The sequence below is a fragment of the Corapipo altera genome, unplaced genomic scaffold (genome assembly GCF_003945725.1).
Source record: "Corapipo altera isolate COAL_440 unplaced genomic scaffold, ASM394572v1 122, whole genome shotgun sequence".
Lineage (NCBI taxonomy): Eukaryota > Metazoa > Chordata > Aves > Passeriformes > Pipridae > Corapipo > Corapipo altera.
In genome coordinates, this window is record NW_020884961.1 from 559676 (window position 1) to 579297 (window position 19622).

The 19622-nt window shown below is 39.6% G+C and overlaps 1 protein-coding gene across 1 annotated transcript in view; it reads right to left on the bottom strand.

Annotated features, from left to right (window-relative positions):
• Window positions 1-9573, bottom strand: part of B3GNTL1 (UDP-GlcNAc:betaGal beta-1,3-N-acetylglucosaminyltransferase like 1) — a 112055-nt gene extending 102482 nt beyond the window's left edge. Inside the window, exons 1-3 of the mRNA XM_027664103.1 lie at window positions 9484-9573; window positions 4582-4698; window positions 4365-4464 (exon numbers count right to left, since the gene is read on the bottom strand). Coding sequence (XP_027519904.1) covers window positions 4365-4464; window positions 4582-4698; window positions 9484-9537 — 271 coding nt within the window. The 5' untranslated portion in view covers window positions 9538-9573. The remainder of the gene's footprint in view (window positions 1-4364; window positions 4465-4581; window positions 4699-9483) is intronic.
• Between the last annotated feature and the right edge of the window lie 10049 nt (window positions 9574-19622).

Here is a 19622-nt window from a genome sequence, read left to right on the forward strand (position 1 = left end):
AGAATGGTTTGGGTTGGAAGGAACTTAGTTCCATCCCCTGCTAAGAGCAGGTGCTGAAAACCCTTGGCTGTATAAACATTCATCTTTAAAGTCATAAAAGAGGCAAAGAAAGATCCAGAAACTGCTGTTCTTCCCATCAGGTGGACAGGTCCTCAAAAGGACTCAAAAATTAAGTTCTGTTCTGTGATGCTTGTTAAATATAAAGTTTGCAAACACAAAAACTTTAAGTGCCCTTTGTAATGCAGAGGGGAGCCAAAGCAGGATTGATTAGATATACACAAGGAGCACAAAGCTGGCTAATTTATACCATAACATCAAATACATCTGCAAGGCAGGAGTGTTTACCTGGGATAATTTCTGCTGGTAGACAAGGTCTACCTAAGAACATTCTGAATTCTTCTCCTGGGCAGCATTATATGAAAAGAGCACACTGTATCCAGCATCATTCTGAAAAATTCTATATGAATTCCACTTGGTCACATACGTAACACTTCAGCTTTGAAGCATTTATGGAACCAAGTCAGGGAATCCAGCAAAGGAGTGCCCTGACTTGCAAACCAAATGATGTGAAGATACACAATACAATATGAGAGTTTTATTCTTTAATGGGAAAACTGGAAATGTAAAGCCAAAAAATCTTGCCATGAAACAGAGGAGAATAATTTTAACTAACATTATCCCCAAAGTTTCAGATTTTGCATTTGAAAAATGCAGACTTCTCTAATTCTCTACTCTTTTTATGTGATAAAGTTTAAGTTTGCTCAGGGAATAAACTTAACTGGGCTCAAAGGTTCCCTGAGCTGTAATGCACGTGCTCCTTGGCTATTTTGCTGAGTTGTCCAAGCACAGAAAAAGACTTATGACTGCATTTCTTGCTGCCTCCAAGGAACATTATGTCAACTACCACCAGAACACTACTAATAAAGGCTCTTCCTTATAACTCTGTTACTCTTGTGTACTTTAATCCTCACTTAACGTCTCTTCATCGTGGATTTCTTGAACTTATGATCTTACAGTTTAATTACACACTACCTTTTATACACATATGAATATCTAATCTCACATATACAGTGACTCTCAGTCTGCTTCCTATTGGCAGTGAAAAAGCAGCTGGCAAAGACAGGAGCTGCCCCAACAGCAGAGCTGAATCCTGGCACCAGCAATTTTAGTGGGAAACAACTGATTGCAACTCAGCAGGTCTGGACATGCCAAGCCAGCAAAACCCCAATACTGAGGAGGTCCCTACTAAAGCAAGAGGTAAAAGAACAGGACAGAATTAAAATTTGCCCAACATCAAACAAATCAGCACCATCATACAATTCATACTTTACAGCAATTACCAAGTGTAAACTAGCCTGTACTTACATTTCAATTAATTTCATTGCCATACCCCAATATTTCAACAACCTTCAGCTGACAATAATGAAGGACAAAGAATCAAAATTGAAGGAAAAAAGTGAAGGAGCAAGTACAAGATGACAATTTTTTACATGATAACTATCTTACTCTATGAACTTCCTGAAATATTTCAAATCTCATTTTCAAATAAACCACTTGAAATAAAATCATGAAATATCTAGTATTTGTTATGAGAGAGAGTTGGAAAATATTTCTTTCTCGGATTAAGACAGAACCATCCTGAAGCTTTCCAGCTATTTTTTAGAGAGGAGAGAAGAAAATACACATATTTCTTAAATTATTAATAAGGGAGATATAAATCCCCATAGAAAAAAACTAGGTATTAAAAATTGCTTCGCCATAACAAATTCTATGTTTGGCATGAGTAAAAAAATATCTTTAATATTACTCTACTGAACAAAATGAAATGTTTGTGCCAGGTCTCTGAGTTTTGTAAGGCCTGCTTACTTGGTGAAAAGAGCCTGTTACCATGGTTACAGCCGTAAAAACTTAAGCCTCAGTGAGATATTAACATTCCTCACTCTTGGAAAGAAAAAGGTTTCCTTTTTTTAGGCAAGTGACCCTTTCTTTTTTTCTAGGTTCCCCCCCCCCCCTTTCTTTTACATGTTAGAAAAGAATCAGAAATAAATCCTAATCTTGTGTAAATAGTTGAAGATGTGAAGCCTGACTAGGACATTGTTTCTGTACCAAAGCATCTTCTTTTAAAGGCAAGACTCCTTACAGTTGTACCTAGTCCTTAACATAATAAAAGTAAATCACTGAAAGCAAACAAATACTATGGATTTCAAGTAACCTGCTCCTAAAATGTAACAACTGGGAAGGAAAGATGTCTTTGTTTTAATGGTGGCCCAAGAGTGACTTCCACATGAATGAGCTTTGTTTTTTCAGCACAACTATGCATTTCATACTATTATTTAAAACAATGCTCACAGCTGCATCCCCCATCCCCAACTAATTAAAGATCTGCTCAGGTTGCAGCTACACCAACGCTGAGAAATGCATGTTAAGCCAAAATATAACCTGACATGTCCCTAATGGCACAATGTACTTGGAATTCACAACAGGAACTCATTTTTAGGTTCAGTTTCCTGAAGTGCAAAGGTGAACTGAAGTCAGAATTCTAACACAAGTTATTATCAGAGCATCGTGCCTGTGTGTTCTGGCAAACTAAAAACTAGTTTATACACAACTGATACAGCACTCTATAAGCAACAAGACTTTAGACATAGAAAATGTTTATAAAAATGGAAAAGATATTACACAACACGATAGTATTAACAAAAACATTACTAACCAACCAAGTATCATAATTAACAACCTCTGGGATTATTCTTTGATTTGAGAAATTGCAACCTTCTTAGCTTCTAGATCATCCACTACTAAGAGAAGTCAGATTTGAAAGGAGATTGATCACCCCCAGTGGAGGGAGGGAAAAAAAGAAGACAAATTTCCAGGAATACGAATAATTCTTGACATTGCTCAATTCCAGCTGTATCAGTGGCCCAAAAGAGAAAAATTCCCTCTACAAACCCTGTCTGCCTTTTCTCATCACCAGCCCAATAATGCTAATATTGCAAGAGCTGTACTGTCAAAACAACACCAGTTCATGTTAGAGATACTAAAATACTAAAAATATTTATAGTAACAGTTATGCTGTGTTACTTCAGTATTGCTGGGTCTGACAACTGTTTAAAACCAGCTGTAAAGTCTACAGTCAGAGAAATGAGAGTAAATAAAGCCCAGGGCCTATACCAGGTTGTAGATTAATTCAGTGCCCAAACTCCCAATTTATTTGCATGTTTTGACTGGGGATGAAAATTAAACCTCCTGAAACAGAACTGGGCTTTTGCATAGGAGGATCATTTTGAAGAGACTCTAATAAACCTTGGTTTCTCTCCACTTACAAAAAGGGCATTTAGTTAAAAGCAGAAACTGTCCAGCTTTTGATATTACAGTGTTTCCAAAGAGTTATCTCTAAGCAAGATAACTTGGAAGACACAAATTTGGACCAGTTTTATAACAATTCCTACCTGTCTACTCATTGCAACAAAGTCCAGAATGACTGAAACATTAGTTCCACAGCTCCCCTACAAAATGTGAGCACACTGTTCCTGCTTTGTCCTGTTCTTCTCCTCCACAGACAGGATCTTCCAACTTCAATGTCACTCAACAGCAGCTTCTTCGAAGAGCAACGGGCTTGTATTTCTATTTTATGTTTTAGGAAGCTTTTGTGCTAAAAAACCCTAAAGATAAACCAACCAAATTAAGCAAAAGAAAATCTCTTGGAGAGATTTGTTTGTAATCTCCTGCAGTGGGGAAATGTGATTCACATGAGCATGTAAATCAACAGGGAATCACACCATACACGTATCTGGCAGCCCAGTAAACATACTGGGTTAGCCCTCTGAGTGAATACTTAGGAGTTCAGTGAGAGCTTTTAGCTCAATCAAAACTATTCTGAAACCTCTGTTTATATTTGATCATCAAAGGGATCAAAACCGTATTTTTTTTTTCTATTTCAAGGCCTATTTTACAAAACTGAAAGAAATGCATACACTTTTTAAATCTTCATGTACAAAATCTTACATTTCTTTTTGCTGAAAACCCATCTCCTGAAGACAAATCAGATATCAGAAAGCCACAGTAAAACTGTAAGCATTAACAACATTGTGTACACTACAATTAAACAAAATTCTTTTGCAGAGTAGAGCACAAGTGCTAAGCCAAGTTCTTCTTTCCTGGACATATAAACAAATTCTACACATCCCAAACCAACAGGGCCAAGTTCTGAACTGGAACGAGCTTTTGAACGGAGAGCTCTGGAAAACAACGTGGCTTTTTTCCATTGCAATGCAAATAGCTACAAAGACACTTCTCAAACTAAAACCCAGAAGGTGCCTGCAATAAAAATCTAATTCTCACAAAATCTCTATTAAGCTACATACCACCTCGAGGTTCAGATGAATCATTACTCCCAATGATTACTGGAATCCCAACTTCTTCCAACTTGATCTTCCATTTTTCAATTATTTCAGCTGACCCATCCTAGAAAAAATAATGACATAGATGCAGCTATTTAAGTTTGCCTGGTGAACTAAACCAAAAATTCCTGTCAGAGACAGTTTTTACTTGACATTTTTTTAAGGAAGGTCTGAAACGTACCTTACTGGCATCATTAAAAATTGACAGCTCCAGGGTTCCTTCAAAATCTTGTTCCCAAACTGACTTTAAGCATTCATCTAACCAGCATTCACTGTTGTAAACAGGCACAATGACAGACTACAAAAAAAACAAACAAAAATCCACGTGCATGTCAGTAAGCACTATTTTTGTTTACTTACAGTATAAGAACATTTATTAAAAAGGGGAAGTGCCAGATCCTCCTGAAACTAACTTTCACCAAAAAAACACATCTTAAAAACATGCAGGCAAAGAACCTTTATTTTCATCATAAATATATGATTTGCTTTTTGCTCTATTGAAGCTTTTTTGAAAAATTTCTTTGAGTTCTACAAGATGGTTTTGGTAGAAGTCCAATAGGAGAGACCACTGAACCAAATCCACTAAAAAAAGCCATCAGTAACACCATCCTAACCTATTTATGGTTTTCCTGCATTTCTTAAGACACTCTTTACTTCTGTCTTCCATTAATACATCTTATTCTTTAATTTTTCTAATTGGAGATTCTCTAATATGCAGCCTGGACCTTTGGGCTCTAGCCAAGTTTTTAAAAATTATTCAAACTATAAGTGCTCTTAAGCAAATCAGAAGTTGCTGTATGATGTAGTTCCATACTCTGCCATCCAAATTGCAGGTTTTCCTCTTACAGCCTCTTGGTTCAGACGTGCACACAAAACAGGAAAACCTGAGAAATTTTGAAGTTGGTCAGAAATCAGAGACGAGGGGTTTCTCTGTTCAGTTACTCCCCACCGTTCGAATTATCCCCAAAAAAGCCAACAACCCCCAAAATTCTGTCAGGATCTGAAAAAAAAAAAAAGAACATATTCCTTTCACAGAATTCCAAGTGCTGAGGAATTAGCCCACTAATACACTGGCTATGTTTGTAAAGGGAAAGCCCAAGCCTATACCTGTTAAAATTGCTGATAGATGAGGAACTTAAGGGCCTAAGTAACTCATAAAAAGTCTCAGGGGACATTTCAAGAAGTCCCTAGAAACAGAACTTAAACTCCTTATTGTGTGGGGTAACCATAAACACATGGTTGGAAGAAAGAGAGGATTAGTCCCTATTGTGAGCAGGCGAGAACCTCAGGAAACAAAATACTGGAGGGATCCTGAAATTGAATTATTCACGATTTAGTGCCATGTGAGCACATGTAAATCGTGTGGATACACACAGATGAATATATTAGTAGGCAGATTTTTAGACACTGAGGAGCACAGGTAGGACAGAGCAGGATGTATGGGACAATAATTAACAATATTTCACCGCCAAATGAAATAGTAAACCTGACCAAAATGAATGAACCTCCTGATCTTTGGCAGGATGATGTAGCAGGTGAAAGGGCTAGTTAAAAGAAGTAAAAGGAAAACTTTCTAAAATTTTAAGCAAAGCAGGCCTTTGACTTGTGTTTTGGAGAGATAAATAAATAAAATAAGGAGAAACAAAAAAAAAAAGAGAGAAATTGATTACCCAATAATTATAACATATAGACAAAAAAGATTATTTCAGAACTGTCTCTGATTAGTACTTTGAGAATACAACATAGCCACAAATCTATTCTAAACTAATATTCAATTTACTCAGGATTTTAATATCCTTTGTGTCAAGGTGGCAATTAAAATACAACCTTATGCATTCATGAATAAGGTATATACATTAATGAATCTAACACACTTATTCAGGAAAAAAGGGCTCCACAACTCTTTCACTGACAACATAAATTTGCTACTATTTTGTACATCCAGAAAAATCAGTTATTTTTTTGTTTTCTGATTCACTCAGTAAAAATTTGACTACACCGTCACAAATGAGCTTGAGAACTGGAACTTCTTTGCTTTTTTTCCATAGTGAACTCCTGTTTTAAGTCAGAACAGCAGTGCAAAATAGCAAGATGATATCTGACCTCCCTGTTCAGTTTGAACTGAAAGCAGAGAAACCCAGCACTTCTATACAGAACATATAAAACACCCATAAACACCTGCTGGCACTGAGGTGCTCTAAACTTGACATAATAACATAATATATTACTATGCTCCTGAGCACATTACTGAGAGCAAATTCTACTTCCACAGAACTATGCCCACCATGCAGAGCTGCCAAACTAAGGTACAGAGCTGAACTGGTGATGACACCTCTGTGTAAAACCTGAAAAAACCACAAATCCACACAAATAACTGCACTCAGAAACATGATGAACATGCCAGAGCACTGCTGATGTTGTACACTGGAGTTTCCTCAGGTTCCACCATTCTTGCTCAGCTCACTGGTTTTCTGTGTTTACTTTTATTTTAAGCCAAGGATGAATCAAAAATCTAAACTTTCATTTCTCCCCAGTCCATTACTACATTTGTACTCTGGCTTAAGTGTTGCAGTTGGCACCTGTGCTGAACTGGGCAGTCATAAATTGGCCTTTATCTTCCTGTGTCACAACACTTCAACCTCCCTGGATCATTTAAAGAGGGAAAAACATGAACCAGGGCACTATTTCACTTACTTTGCATTCTCATGGCAAAAATCCCAGCTGGTAGTAACTTCAAGAAACTCCGTCTGCTTCTTCTGTCCCAAAACAAGATCAACTACAGTTCTATCACTGCTGACAAATCCTGTCTCCAGGGAGAAATACAAACCCTGCTAAGGAAATCACTAAAAGTAGGGATAAGGGAGACCTGGAATACAGTTTTCCCAGTGTCCTTTTGCTGCAGCTTATGCCAGCATTCCCAACTGAAGCACAGGTGATTAATTCCAGTTCTCTTTTCATATATTTGAAGACTGCTACCATAATAGTGAACTACAAAAATACGTGTATAGCTCTCTCAAATCAATTTTGAGTGTTTGGGACATAAATTGCAAACAACTAATGTGTTTTTATCGACATAAGATCATCTGACTGAGTCAGAATGACCATTTCATTAGCTGGGACTGATTTATAGCAGCATCAACAGAGGAGTTTCATGGCCTATGAGCCAAGTGCGACTCTTAAAACACAGAGCTATGAATCAAACCTGGATTTGAGCACTGTGACACTGCCTGGGTTTCCCTGAACTTCTACAGTGAGATCTGAAGTGATTTTGGCTATTTTTAGCCATGTGGTTTTGCTATCACCGAGCTGAAGAACAATTCTTGGCTTCGCTGCAAGGTGAATTTTGTATGGCAAAAATGACCCAGTGTGAAATGGGTAACAAGTGTTTCAATCCCCCTTGGTCCACAAATGTATCACTCAGCCCCAAAACTCCCTCCCCTCCCTCAGTTAGACCACTGAAAAACAAAACATCAGTCACAAAACTGAAGAGGAGGAAGGTGAGGCTTTAATTAAAAAATATCGTTGTCAGAAATTGTGTTTTGTGATGTTTTTGGTCTCACCACCACCACCCTCCAGGAATCTGGATGACAAACATCTCCAAAGGGAAAACTTTGAGTTTCCACCAATTTCAGTTCCAGCAGCCTCCTACCTGCCCCCGTATCTCAAGGTAGGAAATAACTTTGGAAAAGCATTTTAACACTGCTGAAAATGTATACAAGTCATAACTGCTATTTTTCAAAGAAGTTTTCCTACGAGCCATTATTCCAAACTATTTCCAAACTCAGGGCTGTTGGTGGAAACACACCAGCTTTGTCAAACCTCATATATGGGATACTTTAAATTAAATTGACTTGAATTAACCCAGAGAGATTTTCAGGCCACAGACTTTAGGATCTGAGACTCTGTGATGTTGTTCAGCATTTTTACTTGCCTGTTGATTTGTATGTTATTATTTTTCAGGCATTTGCCAGACTAACCTTAAATTGTTGCCAAACTCCATCAGCTGTGTGTGTATAAATTTAATAGATGCAAGAGACATATGTTTGTGTATGCTTTGCTTATATATAAATTTTTTATATTACACAATTTTGACAGATATGTATAATTTTAATAAATGTAATAACAAAACAAATGCTTTTATATATCTTTATTATATCATTTCTACAGATATGTATATATTTAATAAATTTAACAGCAAAGCTAATCTTTATATATATCTTTATTACATACTGTCTACAGATACATATAAATTTAATAAATGTAACAGCAAAATTAATCTTTATATATATCTTTATTATATATGGATACATGTAGATATATAGAGACATAGAGATATACATATAGATATTACTTATATTATATATAGATAGATATCTCTATATGGATATATTATATATATATAGATATGTATATTATATATAGATATATAGATATATAGACATCTATAGATAGATATACAGATATCATATAGACAGATATCTCTATATAGGTAAATAACTCTACACAGATAGATATATACATATATTATAGGTAGATATATATCTATACAAACATAGATTTTAATATACATCTAGAAGTATTATAGATCAATAACATACTTCCCCACCTGTCCTCTAACCACATTTTTTACTTGCAACTCCCCAGCCTGCACTTGATCCAAAACGCTGTGTTCAGCACTTTAAAAAAAAAATTCGTAATACCCTTTTAATAATCAATATTGTATACAGTTATATATATATTTGTATATATATTTATATACAGTTATATAAATATAGAGACATAGAGAAGAGACAGGGACATATATAGAGATATGTGATATAGTTATAGATATTTATGTATTTATATTTTAATATTTAATATATATTTATATATAATTTATATATTTAATAGATATATAAAAATATTTTCTTGCGGTGAATAACCAATGCAGGAAGCGCTGCAGGAATATTTCCCCACTCCCTCTCCCATCCCCGTACCCCACCCGCGGTGCCGCAGACCCTGACCGGGGGGAGCCCCGGCCCCTCCCGAGCCCACTCACCCGGGGACCCCCGGCCCTGCCCCACCGCCCCCGACCCTCACGTACCACCTGCACGGGGGGCTTGGGGGTCCGCCCCGGGCCCGGCCCCGGCCCCGCCATCGCTCCCGGGGCCGAGCAGGAGGAACAACCACAGAGACGGGCCGGGAGCGGCCGGAAGTGACAGCGCCCCCCGCGGCCGGGAGGGCCCGGGGAGAGCCCCTGCCCGGGATGGGACACTGGGGCCTGGAAGGGACCCTGGGCTTTGGAAGGGACCCTTGGCCTTAGAAGGGACCCCTAGCCCGAGGCTGCTCTGCCCCAGGCTCTGAAGTGTCTGGCTGTGGAGCTCCATATCTTATTTCTGAACTTATTTATTTATTATAGCTTTATATTATTTATTGTATTTATTTATTCCTCAATACATGCTGCCATTTATATTATTTATTGTATTTATTTATTCCTCAATACATGCTGCCATTTATATTATTTATGATGTTTATTTATTCCTCAATAAATGCTGCCATTTATATTATTTACCATATTTATTTACTCCTCAATAAATGCTGCCCGCCGTCCTGTTTGCTGATTACACTGTTTTTTCACTTTTATCTCCATGGATTGTGCCTTCCTTGGTCTTGAGCTACTGTGTTCTGTGCTTTTTTTTTCTTTATTTTTTAATAATCGTTAAAAAAGGGAAAGTTGTCAGTGGTAATGATGCCATTATCATAGAATGACGGAATTATAGAATGTTTAGGGGTTGGAATGGAACCTTAAAGACCATTCAGTTAGTTCCACCCATGGGCAGGGCCACCTCCCACCTGACCAGGTTGCTCAAGGCATTATCCATCACAGAATCACAGAGTATTTAGGGTTGGGAGGGACCTCTGGGGATCACCCAGTCCAACCCCTTGCCCAGGCAGGGTGACCTGGAGCAGGTGACACAGGAACACGTCCAGGTGGGGTTGGAATGTCTCCAGAGAGGGAGACTCCACACCCTCCCTGGGCAGCTGCTCCAGGGCTCTGCCTCTCCCATGGGAAGAGGTTGTCCTTATGTTGAGGTGGAACTTCTTGTGTCTTAGTTTATGGCCCTTGCTCCTTGTTCTGTCACTGGGCACCACTGACAAGAGTCTGGCACCATCCCCTGACACCCACCTTGGAGATGTTTATATCCATTGATGAGATCCCCTCTCAGTCTTCTCTTCTCCAGACTAACCAGGTCCAGCTCCTGCAGTCTCTCCTTGTCAGAGAGATGCTCCAGACCTCTCATCACTGCCAGGGATGGGGCATCCAGAACTTCCTTGGGCAACCTGTTTCAGTGTCTCACCACCCTGACAGTAAAAAATGTCTTCCTAATATCTAAGCTAAATTTCCCCTCTTTCAATTTGTACCCTTTACTCCTTGTCCTACGGTTCCTGACTAAGAGTCCCTCTCTGGTTTCCCTGTAGGCCCCCTCAGATACTGGAAGGTATTTTGATATATACTGGAAGATATTATCAATAATTTACTTACTGAAACTATGATTGTGCAACCACTTACTCCCTTGAAAGTATTCGCAGCTAAAAAGGATTGCAGGACCGGGCCCTGTACAACAACCTATTCAGAATTATTAAAATTTACACAAAGCAATCTTTGTTGAGCAAAATCCCGAGATTATCCCTTGTTTATCTGAAGAGCCTGTTAAACAGCCAGACAATTCAAGGAGCAAACAGGGCAGAGTTATCTTAAAATGTTGGTTGGCACACACATCCGAGAACTGAGGAGGTGAGCGGGACAGCCAGGCAGTAATTCCCCCTTGGAATCTATTTCAAATTATCTACACAGCTTTTCTCCGACCAGCCCGAGTTTAATCTCTCTGTGAACAGCGCTGTTAAATATGATCATTTCTGTTCCTGGCGACAGAGCTGCTGGCACTTTTATGTTGCCTGCGTGCCTTGCTTTATCTAAGAAAGTGTAGCAGAGTATTGCTTTACTCACCCTAAACCAAACAAAAGTCCCAGTCAGGGACAGTGCCTCATTATGCGAAGCAAAATGCAGAGCAAAGCCCTTCTCCAGGAAAATACAGACCCAAACAAACCCACCAGAAATGTTTTCTAAGTTATGTTCTGGAGCTGACCACAGAAGGTAATTAAATACAAACTTCTGCTTAGAAAGTGATTTCATTTGAGGTGGGTTTGGATGGACTTTTAAAGGTCCACGAGCATGTGGAAGCTATTCCATGGGATTTTCAGGGCAACCTAGGCAGCTAATGCCCATTGTGAGAGCCCTTACCTACTGGCTTTTGAAATTCCACCAAGCATTTTGTGTGTTCTTGGGCAACTAAATAGTTTCCCAAATGCAGTTGATTGTTTCAGTGCCCATTCCTCTTTCATGTGGGTCAGAATGGAAAGAGATCTCCCAATGCTGTTGTGACAAACTCAGAAACAAGCAATGGTTTGGTCCTAGTTGTACTTCCAATTGCTCTACTTTAAAGCTCTTACAGAGTGGTGGGGAGGAACAGCTCACAAAACAGCTGAAAGCATTACAGACTCAAAGACATTTCTCATCAAACTGACTTTTAGCTTTTATTTCTGACAAATCGGTCTCTTGAGGATTATTACTGTGAACCTAAAGCTTTCAAATTCTGGAGGCTTTATCTATCAGATAGAAATTTTCCTCATCCTGATGGAAAAACACAGTATCTAGAAAGTTGTTTTCCTTTCTTTACATTTAACTGAAACTTCTAAAATTAAACAGACTCACAGTATGAGCAGCTTGGACCTATTGACTTGTGAGGGCAGATCTCAGTTGATTTCACTGTGAGTTTAAAAGAAAAAGCAGAACTGCTTGTGTAGAACATCATTGGGGTTATTGAGGCCAAGGCATCTTGGGTTTAGTTTGTTTTTTAAAAGCTCAAGCCCTAACTGAGGTTGAGCTTGCAACAAATCTGCTCATTGGTGTTGTAGAGCTTGTGGGCAACTTAAATTAGTTGTATCTTTATTGGAAAGACAGAATGAGTGAATACACAGTTTTCTTTTAACAACATCTATTGCTGAATTTACAAGCTTCAGTACTGAAGTATTTCCTGAACACACCATGTTGAAAGGATCATTCAACAGAGTAGGCAAAATATTCAGCTTTGAGCTAGTCTGAAACCACTTCTATTCAAAGAATGCTTTGAGCTTCCAAAAATGCTACATTATTTTCATAAAATGTCACAGCTGAGTGGCAAGAGAAGAGGGGGGACAATATTTGTCATTATAGTACTATAGGGCAGAAGGGGACATGAGAAGCTCTCCTAGTCCTGTCATCCTGAGACAGGATCAAGTGACAAACACCTGACATCATCCCTGACAAACACCTTGTAGCCCATGAGGCTTCATAACATCCTCAGCCAATTTATTGCAATCCTTGCTATCTTTGCCCATCAAAAGAATTTCTTAATATCCAGTTTAGATCTTGCTGTGATTTCCAAGCCCCCTAAAATTTGGCAGGGTGAGATCTTTTCCCTCTGGGAAAAAGATCCAGACACCTGTCACCTTCCCAGTATTAGAGCTGTTGAGCTTGAGCCTGCTGCATAATTTTCCCCTTTTGTAGAGATCCTTCTTGCTCTCTCTCTCTCTCCTTCCACAGAATAAAATCTTCAGCTCCCAAGGGACAGTTCCTCAGTTTGAATCCTCTGCTAGTAACAGTAACTTAATATTTTACCTCAGGCAAAAATTATCCTGCTTTCCTCCTGCCTCAGTTGATTTGGTGCTTTGCATTTTAATCCAGATGTAAAAAGTTTTGCTGGGGTATTAAAAACAAACAAACAACCAACCCCAAAAAACCCAATAACAAACCCCTTGGCACCCCACCCTGCCTTTTTGCAGGCCTAAAGAAAGACACCCTTTTCACAATCAAACACACTGAGTAAATACAACCTAGGAGGCCAGTAACCTGCCAAAGAGAAGAGCAGAATCTCTTATAAAGGACACAGCCCACCATCCCTTCAGCCTGTATCTCTGCCCTGAAAGACTCCTCAGCCCCCTCCTTCAGGGGTCCCTGATAGGATAGCCCTCTCCCGAGTGGCTTTATCCCCTGCAGCTGTGTGCCTTCTCAGCTGCTTTCTTGCTAATGCCTATGTTAACCCTTTCTTTGCCTCAGGAGGCTTGCAAATCCCATCCCAAACCCGCTATTCCTGCACACAGAAAACAAGTCATTCCCTTTGTGAATTTATGATTTTACGAATCTGCAAATTGTTGTTGCCTTTCTCTCCCATCCCACTCTCTTGTTCAGGTTATGTGTGTCTGATCAGTTCAGTCCTTCCTCGCTGGTTGTGTTTTAGACCTGTTTATTCTCCTGGCTTTCTTCTGGATGCTCTGTGGGCACTTTGAATCTCTGCTGGAGAATGAGCCCCAGCGCCAGACCCGGCCCAGCGCTGGGCAGAGCAGGATTACCTCCCGTGTCTTGCAAGCCATACTCCTGTTTGCACAGCTTAGTGCAGTGTTTGCCTTTGTCACAATGGCTTGACACTGTTGACTCCTAATCAGCTTGTGATCTATTATATCCCCTAGATCTTTTTCTGCATGAGGGAAACAGTATTTTAGCAGTTTTATTCCAGTCAGCCACATGAGAAGAAAATGACTGAAGTAGTGTGAGTGAGATTATCTGCTTTGCACTTCAATACCAGGATTGTTTACCGGTTTCCAATTAGTTACATGTGTACACCCTGCTCAGGGAGTTGCACAAGTGTTGCTAATGCCTTCCTTTGGCCTTCAGAGCCTTTATTACTATCAGGGACTAGTACCTGATAGTTATTTGGGCCAATTTCCCTGTGTACTCAAGACTTCAAATGCTCTGCTGAAATTACAGAGCAGGCGTTATTGTTCTGAAGAAATCCTCTTACAATTTAGACATATTGAGTCTGGGTAACCTCACTGGAAACTGCTGCTGCTCTTTAGAGAGGAACTGTTGTGTGATACGTTTCTGTCTCTGAAACATTGGCTGTCGTTAGAAAGGATGTTGCTGTTGCTTGTTTCTCTTTTCTTCTTTTCAAATGAGTCAATCTGAAGAAGCCCGTGGTTGTTTTTATGAGTTGGTAAATACCACAAATATTCTGTTAACAGGAGTACTGGACTTAGATACCTCTGTGGGCTAACTAGAAATATCCCATTCATCTCAGAACCAGTCCACACCTCCAAACATACGCTCTCTTGACCACCCCCAGTCATCCCACTCCCTGTGTGCTTTCATGTCCTCTCATCAGGCTGCTGGGCCACAGTGTGATGTTGTGCAGGTTCCTTGTTCTGCTTGAGCCATTCTCAGCTCTGGCTCAGGCTCTTGACTGCACCTTCACATCTAGTGTGGTTTTGTGGCAGTAAGACTGCAGGAGATAAGGCAGCGACAAACGAGAGGCTCAGTTCTTCCACAGAACTGAAGCAGATCAGTGCAGGTTTTTCTTTGCCAAGGGCTTCAATATTTGAGCAATCTTATGCAAAGTTAGACTTTTATTTGGCAATCTTTCCTTAAAGGAATGTTTCTATATAATGTTGTATTTTTAAAATGCAGTACAAAAAACTACTTCACTTTTTAGCTGGTGAAATCTGCTGGAGAATCCAGTGATAGGCAAGTGATTATGGTCTGCCTACAGCAGTTTGGGTTTGTTATTGAGTAACCAATCTGAAAGCCAGTAAAGCAATCATGGCATTTTCCTTACTTACCCCCCAAAAAACTTTATGAGTAAGTTATTTGGAGGGAAAAAGTCTTATTTACAAAAGATAGCAAGATTCAGATAATGGAAAGAGATAAAGGGTAGCCTTGAAATCCCATTCTCCTAATCTTGACGAGTTCCTGTGTGCCACAAGTGATAACCCTTGAGAATCAAGGCTTCTACTTGAAGAAGAGTAAACCTTTAGAGAGTTCAGTTTAGGTTCTTTGTTTTTCAAAACCATACCTCTGTTTGATCTTCTTGATGACTGAAGTGTTAAACACTTGTGAAATAAAGTTATGCTGGAGAGCTGAGGAAAGGTGCAATTGTATATTTCCCAAAGATTCCCTTGTAAGTTCATACCATCCACACTCAGAATTTTGTTGAACCTCAGTACCTTTGGGAGCTTAAACTTCTTTGTATATAAGTACAGGAAGCATCTGACATTTTAAGATGGGAAAGTGCTTAAAGAAATAAATCATATCCCTCCAAAGGTATGTATACATAACAGGAACTGGGATGTGTATAATACACAGAGATCCACAGACAATGTATTGGATGCACATCTTTATATGACACACAGACAGGAAGGGAAGTGAATAACATTTTGAATTATGAATTAGCCAAAGGCATCTGAGGAAAAGATTACAAGAATTGTATAGTATAGCTCTAGAGAATACAGCAACATTTACTTAATATGTCTTCATTGAAAACAGAATTCAATAGGTTCTTTAAATTTTTATACTATCCTATAAAAGACATTTTATTATGTCTTATTATGTCTTTTAATATGATTCTTAAAATGCAAACCTACTCTAAAAAGAGGTATTAAAGTTTATTGTGACTAATTCCGTTTCAGTTCTGTTTGATTTTCAAGGCAAGACTGTTTTACATCTTCCTGTAAATGCCAGCTCTTCACACTCACCCTGGTTATGAAATTGAAAGTTCTTACAGGTTCATGCATCTTCAGTAAAACAGATTTAACAGCTTCATTAAAGCTAATAATACTGCTGATAATACAAAGGCCAGTATAGTGAGCAGCTCACTCCCTTACAGCTGTACTGGCTGAGTGTTGTAAAAGAGAAGTAAAGATGTGATTCTTGTCAGAAAATTGACCAGATGTGAGCAGAGCAGAGACAGGAAACTGTTCTCTTTCAGTGAAAAGCTGTTACTCCATCTTTTTATGTCCTTTCTTTGCTGAATGTAACTCAAAGGCCAGGGAGGCCTTTGAACAGCCTGACAAATATGCTGCTAACCTGGGGACCTCCAGCTCTCTGAGGAAAGGAGCCAACAGGCTGTGAAATGGTATCTGTGATGGCTTGTTACTGTCTTATCCAGCAGTGCCTGTGGCTCCTGGGCTGTGGGAGGGATGGAGACACAGCCTGGGTGTGGGATCATCTGTCCTGACAGGGACATCCTTGTCTTGGGCCACTGAGCCCAACTGGAGGAAGAGTGGGATGCTGTGGGGAGAGGAGGTGATGGCACCACCAAGCCCTTGGGACTGCACAGCTCTGCTGCTTTTCCCTGGCTTCAGTGCAGCATTAGGGAAAGTATTCAGTGCAGCTTTCAGTGCAGCATCAGGGAACTAGAGAGGGAAAGTAAAGGAAGGTCTGGAGCCCTTTAGACCTCAACAAATCTGTCTGTATAATGATCCTTTCTATGGACATTATAAATTCACAATAATTTTCTGTGAATAAACTGACAATTTTGTCAAGTTTGTGTTTTTTAGGTAAGGTTATGACATCTTCTGTGACATTATAGACAGAATTTGGCTATCAAAACCGTTTTAGGAGTAGGCCTATGGAGACTACATTGTTGTGCTAGCAGGATAGAGCAGATGACAGTAAATTATTTGATTGTGTAGAGGCTCCCTGGTAACGTCATCCTGATGCCATTAGAGCCTGCAATAAACCACCATGCACAAAAGACTCTGCACCTCCCTCCCTGTGACAAAATCCTTACTCATCTACTTCTTGTTCTTTCCGTAATCAACCCAGCTACTTAACCTCCATCTAAACTTTCCCTTCCTAAATAAGGTACTAATTTTTTTTTTTTTCCCCTGCTGCAAGAGAGAAAGAAATTTAATTTCACCATCTGGGAAGCCAAGATCCTCATTTTGACGTCAAGTGAAAGCAACTAAAAATAGCCTTTTGCTAACACTGCTTCTTGTCCCTGCTGAGACAGAGCTCAAACACATCCAGGTGTGGTGGTTTGGGCTAGGCCTTCCTTGGTGACCAGTTTGTAACCAAGGAAGGGTCCAGATTTACCCAGTATTCCCTACAATTTTTACGTAAACCAGATTCTAAGAAGAAAGGAGGAGAGGCCTTCGCTCTTTCCTTCCGGCGGCTTGGAGGTGCAGGTTCCCTGCTGTTGACTCTGCCGTGTTGGGGAGCGAGGCCTGGTGAGGCCTTGTCGACCTTGGGAGACGGAGGTTGCCGGCGATCGTCCCGGAGCAACTCTTGGTTGTCCCAAGGAGAGTGGTGGGATATTTTCTTTGCCAACTCTTTAGTTACTAGATCTCGGGCTACTGATTGGGATATATATATATATATATATTATTTTGGTTTTGTTCCCTTTCCCTTCTCCCTTCCCCTTTCCTTGTGAAATTGTATATATTTTAAATTGTATATATTTCAATTGTAACATAAGTGTAAATATATTTATATATATCACTTTAGCTGTCTCTCTCTCGTTTCAGGTTTTCTTAGTTGGTTGTTTTTTTTTTTCTCCCTCTTCTCCCTGAGGTTTGGGGGCGGGGGAGACTTCTGGTGGTAAGGTTTGGAGAGTTGGCAGGGAGCCAGCTTCAAACCATATCACCAGGTTTCCAACTCCATTGATAGCTTTGGCCTAGAAGCAGATCCTGCAGGTATTTAAATACTGGGATACCCCTATATGTAAATGGTAAGTTTCATTTTGTTTTAAAACCTCCAGCTGCATAAAGTTGTGTTTGTTAGTTGGGCTCTCAGATTATTTCTGCAGCCAACAGCCCGTGTGCCAGTTGTGGTTATTGTGCATGTAAACTTGAACTCTGACATTTCATCCTGTTGCAGAGCCTTGGTATGTGCATTCCTTTATCTTCCCACCATCCCTGCAGTTGCTCTTCATTATTGTCAGTGCTTATTAGTTAGAAAAGTCCATTCTGTTTTGTTTGGGCCAATTAACTGGTGGAGAGAGAAGCTCTTCGAGGGTCCCCACTAAGTGTGTATCACCAGCCATCATCCACTGATTCATTAAATAAACCTGAGCTCTGCTGCACTTCTCAAAGAAGCAAAGTCTTGTTTCTCAGTTGACCAACTTACAAAAAACTCTTCAGACTTTTGAATATTTCACTCTCTTATGACAATTGAAGGGAAAAAAGACGTAGTGTAGCAAATTACATGAGAGCTGTTCTCGTAATTACTTTATATGCATTTTCATGCATTTAGGAAGCTGTCTTCCTAAAGGCTAGGGAAGAAGAATACCAGGAGAGGAAACAGTCCTTGTGCTGCTTCAATATTGTGACTTGCAGCCTGTCTGAAAGCACAACAAAGCCTTGATTGTGCAAGTGCCCAGCTGATCCAACAAGCAATGAATGAGTGAGCAATGGTCAACAGTGAGGAGTGGATATCACAGAGGGCAATTCAAAAAGGTTGTAGTGCTGTGAAGTGAGGGAGGCATGAAATGAAATAGAACCACAGATACAAAGATCATCAACCATTTGGGTTAGTTCTACTTTTTTTTTTTTTCCCCACAGGAATGGTCCACCATTTTCCCTTAAAACAGAAAAAAATATGACTCTAAACTGGTAAGAGATAAGTCTTCCAGTATGGAAGGAAGGAATCTCATTCTTTCAGTCTAAATGAAGGATAATTTAAAAGTAGAATCTGATCTAAGTATGAATGAGATCTCCAGAATTCTGCTTGGAAGACATGCCAGGTAGCACGAGATAGATCCCTGATAGGGGAGTACAAACTGTCAGATTTTCATGTCCATTAAGCATTTGGGTTCACAAAAGGTCCAACCCAGTCTTGGCATCATGAGACTGAGGAATAAAAGAATGAGAAAATTTGATATGTAACAAGAGACTTCCTCCAGTTCTTCATGGGAACACAAGACTCCTGTGATATCAACAGCGGGGATGATTCCCTTTCCTTCAAGGTCTTTTTACCCTTGAGTGGATTTGGTTGGATTTTCAGCCAGAATCCTGTCTGAGAAAGCAGAAGATACATAGATATATATATTACCCAGATAACAAAGTTCAAATTTAACACTTGGGGACTGCTTCAAGGACTTCCTCCCAAAGCATTAAAAGAAAGACTATGGCATCTTCTAAAAATATTAAAATCTATTCTGGCTTGATGGTGTTTCTAAGTCCTAATTTGCTGGTCATTACTGCCAGTTTTGTTAGATCATGTTAGATTTCATGGCTTGTCACTGTCCTTGGAACATTTCAAATTAAGACCTTTTAGCCTCAACATGGCCTGTTACCACACCTTCAGGCTTTCATGTTGTTTTTCTTTGCTACTGCTCTCACAACAACAAATTGGCAGAGCACCATGAACTG